Raw genomic sequence first — 9339 nt, 5'->3', positions numbered from 1 at the left:
CAGGTACTGTGAAACCATACTGAGGACAACTGCACAGACCACAGAAATAGTGCCTGCACCAGACCTTCTCAGGATCTGCCGGGTTTGAGGGTGATCACAGATTCTAACTGCAAGATGATAACTACCCCAATCACAACGTACATAACTGGTTAGGTGCATCACCTCTCCGTAAGGAAGAAAACAAAAATGGCAAGACACGCACACAGCCAGCCATGCAACCACACCCCTACAATCACAGTCTCAAACCCCACACACAGTCTCACACACTCACCCACGCAGCCTCACAACCTCAAGGCTAGCCAACCGTACACTACAAACTCACAGCCAACCGCGCACGCCCACAATCACAGTCTCAAGCCCCACGTGGCTCAGCATACACAGTAACACCTACAATCACAAAACAGTGCATCACCAACACTCACACACCCACGATACCCAGGCCACACCCATGAGCAGCAATGCCCACCTCACACACGCACAGCCTCACACACCAGTGACTGCCCGCCCGCAGTCCCCACACGACACAGAGCCCCCACAGCCACCATGCTCACACTCCACGCCTCATCTACAGCCAACCACCATCAGCAGGTCTTTCAAAGCCCACCCCGTAATTTGTCATTTGCTCCCATCAAAAGCCTAGAAACAGGGCTGGGGGCGCTCCCAGGGCCTCTCCCCGCAGAACGGTGTTTCATTTCTACTTTTTGCCTGCAAAGCCACACTTTCTTAAGCCCCCAGCAGTTTTCATGGCTTGGTGGCCACCTGTGACCTCCCACCCCCATTCCTATCCTCGCTCTTGGTCCTCAAGGGAGCTCTAGGCAGCTGCAGGATTCTCCAAGTTGTGATGGCCTACAAGTCCCTTGCAGCGGGTCTGGGCAGGCGTGATGCTGGGCTGGCCTGAGCTCCAGGTGAGTCAGGAGCCCGGCCACAGTGCAAGAGGCTGCAGGGACACCATGGCCTGGAGCTCTGGTAAAGCCCGAGGCAATAGTATCACGCCATGTCACAGGTAACAGGTATAAAGCTCGGACACCTAGTAGCCCCTCCTAAATGCTGGCCCCACCTCTGGGCTGCGCCACTGGGCACCCTGTGTGTCCCACTCTAAGCCAGACCCTGGGAGGGAGGGCTGGGAGAGAAAACACAGGCAGAGCATACAGTTGGAGCCTCCAAGTACTGAGCCCCTCAGCCGCCTGTCTGGGAAATGGGGGGAGCAGAGGTGAGGCAGGTGTGGGTGCTGTCCTGACCCCAGTGCCCCAGCCCAGGCCATGGGCTCCACTGAGTCGCTGAGGACTTGGGGCATGTTTGAAGGTCAGGGTGACCCCTGCATGGTGGGATCCCAGGCATGGTGGTAGATAGGTGGGGGAGACATTTGAGGTGGGTGGGGATGGCAGCCTTCCGGCTCAGGCAGGCCCTTCCTGTCCCACTGGTCCCAGGTGGGGCTGGGGATGAGTATGAGAAGCCAGCAGCCTGGAAGCCGGAAGAGGCAGGGAGGGCTGGAGGGAAGAAGGGCTGGGGACCTTGAAGTCCAGCAGCGGGGAGTCCAGCCAGAGGAACTGGACCTGGGGGCAGAGCTGGGCTCCAGGGACATTTTCAGAGAAAGGCAGGGCCGTTGGGCCGGGCCACTGGGGATATAAGAAGAGCAGACGGGAGAGGCTGGAGCATCGAGTGGGGGGAAGCAGAGCAAGGGGAGCGGTGACCACAGCAGCACAGGAGGCTGCAGGGCCCTGCTGGAGAGGGGACACCCAGCTGGGACAGGAGACCAGTGCCTGTCCTCACTGCCTCTCTCAGCAACAGGAACTGCTGCCCACCAGTGCCCCCGGGGGCCAGATCCCACAGGGACAGGAGCCAGCATAGGGCAGCAAAGTCACTCAGGGACCAGGTCAGCCAGCCCCAAGGCCTTGTGCCCCTGGGGTCCCCAGGCCCTTCCTGGGGCTACTTCCTGGGGCTACTCACGGGGCCATCCTGGGATGCTCAGTCCAGAAGGGCTTTGGTAGGTGCTCAATGTCCAAACAGCAGAAGCAACTCAGTGGCTCACATCGCACCTCCTGGCCGCTACCTGAAAAAAGTCCCAGGGCAGCGGGGAGGCAGGGCTGGGCTGAGGGCCTAGTGCCACCAGCAGCTAGGCCCAGCCCCCCACAGAGCAGAGGGCAGAGACGTCGTGACTCACTGCCTGAAATGCACAGGCCAGACCTGTCTTTATGACACTTTCTTCTTTGCCCCTGTGAATTACAGTAATACTGTCTCACAACTTCACAGATGACCAGTCTTCCCCTCGGGCTGAAAGCCTGGCAGGGCAGTAGCTCCCTTGGTTGGGCAAAGAATGGAAAAAGAAAAGGCTAGAAGGCTGCCTCCTGCCACCAGCTGGCTGTGCTGATTGAGCTATACCCCTCTAGCTGTCTGGGCCTCCCTCGGTTTCCCACTACCTTGATGAGGTTACATGCTCTCTAAAGTGCCATGTGCTCTGGGAAGACCACATGCTACCCAAACCCCAGGGCGGAGCCCCAGCAGCCCTGCAGGGCCTCAGACAAAGGCAAGGGCACAGGGCTGCAGTCCTCCAAGGAAACGGGTGGGCTCAAACACCAGGGTCCCTGTCCTGGATGTCTGACCTCAGGCAGGCTCTGAACTCTCTAAGCCTCAGATTTTCAAACTCTGGGAAATGCAGACAAAGCCACTTTCCACAAAGATGCGATGCTGCATGGTAACAGCAGGACTCAGCGGGTATCCCAGTTACACCTGCGCAGTGGGCCATTATTACTACACCGCCCCTACCACCACTCTCCACCGGGAAAACTCCCTCAGGAAGGGCTCCTTCGTACACTCACGGCCTGACTCTGTTTACCCTTCTATCCCAAGATACCAAGCCACTTCTAGGTCCCAGTCACCTCCAAATAGAGGTGAGCAGAGGTTAGCTGGACTTCAGCCTTCAGGGTTTTACATTTCCACCTGGGGACGGGGGCTTACCCAGCACTTGCAAATGGTAATGGATGTGGCCTTGGTGAAACATGATCAATCTTGGGACTAGCAGGGTAAACAAATGTGTAATTCATGAATTTGCTAATTGTCCTTCATTTTGATCTTCTGCCATTTTTCCTGGAATCTCTGCCCGACATACATCTCATGGCAAGGACGCAGAGATGCCAGGAGCAGGCCGTGGAAGCTGCTGGCATCCAACCTGGACACCTGGACTGGCCTTCCTCCCAGCTGCCCACCTCCAGCCCAGGCCTCCCTGCCCCAGACATCACGCAAGGCAGGAGGCCCGTGGCACTCAATCTTTTATTTTCTTAAACTGTACACAAACGTAAAATACTTTAACAGCAAGTCTATGGGAAAATTGTTTGGTTTTAAATTATTATGAAACAGAACCTAAGGGGAGCTTTATTAAATAAACATAAAGATGAGGATTTAAGGATACACACCTGCATTCTATCATAGTCATTTTTACTCTACCTTCTGGGTGTGTAAGGATGGAAAAGACACATCAAACCGAATAAACAAAATCCATTCATACCCTGAAACGCTGGCAGGCCACTCAAGGGACTGTTCAGAACGTCTACCTCATCTCAGATGGCCTCACCGTCTAATAAAATTAAAACTGATCTGTTGGCCTCTTTGGTTCCAAAATTATGTATAATACATTTAACTGTATTCATTCTTTTTTTGCTGCTATAAAAATAACTTTTTTTCAAATGGCAGTTTCTGACTAATCATGCAACTAAATCAGTGCAAACATTAAAAGCAATCATTCGCTTAAAAAAGAAGCAAAGGATTTCATTTCAAGTATAAAAAATATAAAAAGAGTCGTACGAGTCCAGTTTCGTCTAGTGTGGGTCAACCCTTTAAATTGCATAGTTCACGTGGCACTTGGACATCTAGAGGGCGAGCGAGTTCGGCGCTCGGCCAAGGGCCACTTCTGGACACACGCAGATCGGCAAGTGCTATGTCATGTGCATTCAGGCAGGTCTGCAAGTGCTATGCGGGCGGGCGGGCAGGCGGGCAGGTGAGTGGGCAGGGGCCACGTCCACGGCCAGCCCTGATGGCTGGGGCCCACATGGGCAACTTCTGCAAATCAGCTGAAAGCCTTCCCCATCTCTCCAAGACCAACTAGGCTGCTCCCCTACCTGGGCCTCTGCTGAGGGGACACCCCCCATCCTCAGCAGTTCAAGAATGCCTCCTCCCCACCATTTCCTCCTGCGGACTCATCCCCTTGCCTAGGGGTCATTCCCACCCGTCCCCAAACCAGTCCTAGAGGAATGTCCCCAATGAAGGGCACAGATTGCAACTTTTTTTCTTTCCATTTAGAACAATTCAGATTTTCACTTAAAAGGTCATACCTGGTAGAAAAGTCCTTTTTCAGTTATACAACTGGCAAGGATGACCTGTCAACTGTTGGAGATCAGTTAAAGCATCAAATTTAGCCCCCTCTTCTCTCCCTCCCTCCCCACCCCAAAAACAAACACACACATAAGTCATGTCAGAGGCCCGAGCCACAAACAGTCAAACGGTCATTGCCCCTGCTCCCAGGTCTCTGACGGGTTGTGTCCTTTCTGGGTCTCTTTCCCTTGACAAGGGCATGGAAGGACAGGCTCCCCAGGCCTTGAAGCACGAAGGATCCCAGGCTGGGGAAGAAGCAGACATCGAGCCAGGCAGAGCAGGCCTGGTAAAAGCCACGGGGCACACGCAGCCTCCGCCTGGCTGCGCTCCCCACCGCTGCATCTGCTTTTCCTCTCCGTGGCTCTCTCTCTCTCTCTGTGTCTCTGTCTTTGTGCTTTTATGTGTGCTCGGAAGGCGCAATTCAGAGTGGCCGGGCCAGCTGGTGGGAATGGTGGCTGCTCACCCCATTCTCTCCGACTGACAGGCATTTGTAGCTAAGCTGCCATTTGTCACCGCATCCATTTGCTGGTATCCTGGAGGCTGCTGTGTGGGTGGCAGGATGCGTCTGGCTGTGCGTGGCTACGTGTGCATTTTAAAGTATTTCATGTCAGTTGAGGGTTCTCGCTCTGGTTTTGACTGGTTGCTCTATGAAGTTGTAGAAAAATATCTCAGGCCGCACCCTGGCACTATCTCCACAGCCCAACAGAATGACTGTACTCAGCCCACCGTGTACCCCCGTTCCCGCGGGGGCTGGAAGAAGCCCACCCGGGACTGTCCTCCGTGCCCCACCACCGTGCCCCTGCCTTGCACTGTCAGGCGCAGCCGCACTCCTCCACAATCATGTTGGGCACGTCCCGCTTGACGATGTTGTACTCATCATCAAAGTACAGCATGGACATGGTGCTCAGCTTGGTGGGAATGCAGCAGGAGTTCACCGTGCCGGGGTTCAGACCCCGCATGCGGTACTGGTTCACCACAGCCGTGTGGAAGGAGGAGGCAGAGCCGGGGACCCCCGCCAGGTAGGCTGGGCAGCTGCCCTCACAGTAGTTCCCGTAGTAGCCGGTGGGTGCTATGATCCAGTCGTTCCAGCCGATGAGGCGGAAGTCAATGAAGAACTGTTGCCTGCAACAGAGGTTGGTCCGGCCATCGCACTCCAGGCCTCGCTTGCGAATGCGGTGCCTGCTGTCGCCCAGCCGAGCCTGCACCACCACAAAGGGCCGGTGCGACTCTTCGGCTGGGTCCACGAACACCGGCACCACGGCCAGCTCCTGGCAGCTGTCACACTGCACGTCTAGGTTGAGTCGCCGCTCGCCCCGCTCAAACAAGGCCTGGATGGCCTCCGTGAGTGGGAAGGTATGCCAGCCGCTGCGCTTGAGGTCCACCCTCTTCTCCACCATGTTCCACCTGTCACCGTGGCCCTGCTCCTGGAAGTACACTTTGACCCGCACCTTCCGCCGGCTGCCCTTCTCCAGGACGTAGGGCAGGAGTTTCAGGTAAAGCCACAGGCTGGCCTGGACCACAAACAGGTTCTGGTTGCCTTCGTTGGAGATGAAGAAGTATAGGCGGACCCGGGAGGAGGCGAGGCCATCTGCGGAAAAGGGGAAGGGCGAGCCAAGTTAATTCAAGGAGAACACGAGGCAATGGGGGAAACACACTCTCTGCTGCAGGATGCTGGAATGCAACTCGCCACACAGCTGGAAAACGTTACTGACCAGAAATACCATTCTTGGGGCCAGGGCCTCTGACTGTAACCTGGGAGAGGCAGAGAAAATCGTTTCTCATTGAGAAACCCGGACCAGGTTGGGGCTGGAGGGTCCGGGCCTATAAAATCCTGCCTCACCTCTCCCAGGCCAGGGCTCCCTGGAGACAGGCTGTCAGGCCTCAAAGCACAACAGAAGAACTTGTCAGGGGGCCAAGATCTTAACAAGTTGTTATGGGTATCTGTGAAATCTGAAAAACAAAACCAGGATCGCAGGGAGGATTTTGGGGTGGGTGGTTTTAGTAGGGCTTTTTTTTTTTTTTTTTTTTTTGGTTAACTTAGCGCATTGCAAAATCAAGCTGAGCCACCTACCGCCTCTTTCCAGTGTTTACCTAAGTATGATCTGATCCAACCCCCAGTGGAACCTCCACTGCAAACAAGCAGGCTCTGCTCAGGTTTCTGACATAGGAACGTGTGCTTTGCAGGCTGCAGAGCCTAGCCCTTATAGAATAGTTTCAAGGGACAGGACATTCAGCCTTAAAACTTGAGGTCCAATCCTTTGACAAGACTCTGGCTCCCTGTTAATGGCACGTTCAAAATCCCCAAGGAGTAGGGGAGCTGGCTAGTTAATTTTCTCAATAATTCAGCTCAACAAGAAGGAGGCTGTGCCAATCAAGAGATGACTCCCCTCTCATCCTACATTTCGGTGACCCTTGCCTCTGACAATCTACGTTTTTCTTTTCTTTTTTTTTTTTCAGGAAGAACAAATAATGAAACTCTGTGGTCAGGGCTGGTTTTATCAAACCTCCCACCATGCCCCTCCCAAGCCCCTACCTCAGGCCTCGCCTGGCTCCTCTAATAACACTGACATCTGACTTTGAAATGGGGGAAACTGCAGCCTTAAAAGCTGGTCTTGGACGAGCTGCCTGTGACCTGAATCTGTTATTTATAAGTCAAAGAGCTGGCTCCGTGAAACGGACCAGAAATATAACAGCCCCCGCTGTCATTTTGTGCCACCGGGACCAAAAGGCCTCCTCGACCTTCCAGAATCACATTTCTAACTCTGGGCCCCAAAGCACCTTTTAATCCGAGCCCTCTAATTGCATGGCGAGCTTTCCCTGACTCACTTTAGTGGACAGCTAAAACGGCAATGCATTTCTTTCTAAGCGCAAACCAGCCCCGATTGTCTCTGCTTTTCTCCACACCCGGCCATGCAAAACTTTTCATCCCTTTTCATCCCCGGGCTGCCTGCTGCCTGGGGGGGTGGGGGGCATTTGCAGCCAGGGGCACAACCGCTCCCCCCACCGAGGCTCCCCGCTTGCCCCCGCCCTGACTGCACCGGGGCTTCCCCCTCTGCGACCTTCTCCGCAGTCCCCTCGGCACAAATGGGGCCGAGCTCCAGGCACAAAAGCCAGCCTGGCTCATTCAAGTCCTGAAAAGGACAGCGGAGTCGAAAGCACTTGCAGCATTTTGGCGCGGGCACATTTTTCTCCTTCTTTTAAAGTTCCGAAAGATTTTTCTCTCCCTGATTTTTATATTTAGACAGTGTTAGAAATTTGCAATCTGGGGCCGGGGGGGGCGGATTCCAGAAAGGAGCCATACCCTTTGTTAACTACGACTCTGCCTCTCGGGCGAGGGGTCTGCTGCAGCTGCCAGGCAAGCCGAAAGGCACGGGGCTGTCCCCGAGCCGCGGCTTTCTCTGTGTAAATGATGGACCTGTTGAGAAGCCTGCCTTCCGCCCGATTCCGGTGCCCACACAATCGGAAGAGAGGTTGCCTAGCTCTCCCCAGCGAGGCTTCAGCAATCCTGGCAAGCCCACGCCGCCGGTGATGGAAGCGGCCCCAGGGGCCTCTCACGCAGGCACACACACACACAGACACACACACAGATACACACACACTCTCTCTCCTCCGGCCCACGTATATCAACAAGCACACACATCTCCATCCACACTGCTAAGCCTACACTCCGATCGTGGGAAACAAAAACATTAAGCAATCACCAAGCAAGTGCCCGCAGAGCCAGGGCCGCGCGCATCTGCCGGGAGGGGGACGCGCGCCCAGAGGCGCTGGGGCCCGATTCCGGAGAGCAGGGGTGGAGGGCCAGGCGCTCGGCGGCGGGGGGTTGAGGCAGCAGGCAAGGGTCTGCGGCCTGGGGGAAGAGGACTGCAACCCGGGCGGAGCGCGCAGGGCCACGGCCGAAGGAGCTCTGCCGGGAGTCCAGGCTGCCCCAGGGCGCGCGGGCTGCGGTGGCGGCGGCGGCAGCCGGAGCTAGCAAGGAAAGGGAGAGCGGGAGCGAGCGGGGACCGCGGCAGACAGCCGGAGGGCCGGACCCACCTGTCTCGGCGAAGCTGATGATTTCGGAAACGCGCTCCTGGCCGTCGGCGCCCGGGCTGGCGTGGCCGTCGAGGTGCGGGATCTCCACGCGGCCGTCCTCGCGCACCTTGCCCGCGTGCAGCTTGCGCAGGGCCGTGACCATGGCGGCCTTAGGCACGGCGTGCGTGATGTTGGGCCGGCCCCGCATCTGCAGGCGGCTCAAGATGTGCCGCTTCACCGCCTCCAGGAAGTCGCCGTCCACTCGGCCGAGCTCCTCTGGCCGCCGGAAGCCGCCGCACGACGTACAGGTGTCCTGCGAGCCACCCGGGGCTCCGGGTGGCGGGGGTGGCGGCGGCGCGGCAGGCGACGGCGGGGGCGTGGGTGAGCCCCAGGCCTCAGGCCCCAGCCAGCCGACCGCCAGCAGCAGAAGGCAGGCGGCCCCCAGCGCCCGACCGGGCAGCCCGTCCATGGTGCGCCGCTGGCGACGAGGGCGCCCGCCGGGAGGCGAGCCGAATCGAGCCGAGCGCAGGGCCGGGCTCCGGGCTCCGGGCGCGCCGCCCCGCCCCGCCCCCGCCCGCGCCCGCGCCCGCGCCCGCCCGGGCCTCCGCCCGCCCGCCCGCCGGGAGGGCTGCCGCCGGCTCACAGGGGGAGGGGGCCGGCCGGGCCTCGGGGGTTCCCGCGCGGCAGGGAAGGGGCGCCGAGGGCCCCGGGGGCCCGAGGGGCGCGCCGGGCGGGGCGGAGGTCGCGGGTCACTGCCGCACGGGCGTCTCGGGGCGCCTCGGCATCTGCAGCCTTCTCCCCATCCTTTCCGCGTCGGGGGCCCCGCAGCCCTGGTTCGGGTGAAGCGAAAGCAGCGGCAGTGGGAGCGGCGGTTCGGCCGGCGGCTGGGGAAGGTGGCGAAAGAGCGGGTCCACGCAACTTGGCTGAGACGGAAGCGAAGGCGCTGGAGCCCCCCGGAGC

General features: G+C 57.9%; 1 protein-coding gene across 1 annotated transcript; it reads right to left on the bottom strand.

Moving 5' to 3' along the window:
* Window positions 1-3248: 3248 nt before the first annotated feature.
* Window positions 3249-8901, bottom strand: INHBB (inhibin subunit beta B). The gene is made up of 2 exons (XM_016949618.3): window positions 8401-8901; window positions 3249-5953 (listed from the first exon to the last, which is right to left on the bottom strand). The coding sequence occupies exons 1-2, from the start codon at window positions 8846-8848 to the stop codon at window positions 5178-5180; spliced, it is 1224 nt and encodes a 407-aa protein (XP_016805107.2). The 5' UTR covers window positions 8849-8901; the 3' UTR covers window positions 3249-5177.
* Window positions 8902-9339: the final 438 nt, after the last annotated feature.

The sequence above is a fragment of the Pan troglodytes genome, chromosome 13 (assembly GCF_028858775.2).
Source record: "Pan troglodytes isolate AG18354 chromosome 13, NHGRI_mPanTro3-v2.0_pri, whole genome shotgun sequence".
In the NCBI taxonomy this organism is placed as follows: domain Eukaryota; kingdom Metazoa; phylum Chordata; class Mammalia; order Primates; family Hominidae; genus Pan; species Pan troglodytes.
Note: the sequence above shows the minus strand (reverse complement) of the source record. Positions and strands in the feature narration are given on the sequence as shown.

Coding starts and splice junctions, on each gene's coding strand:
- INHBB (XM_016949618.3), bottom strand. CDS start 8,848: ATGGACGGGCTGCCCGGTCGGGCGCTGGGGGCCGCCTGCCTTCTGCTG. Junction 5,954..8,400: donor CATCAGCTTCGCCGAGACAG/GTGGGTCCGGCC, acceptor CCTTTTCCGCAG/ATGGCCTCGCCTCCTCCCGG.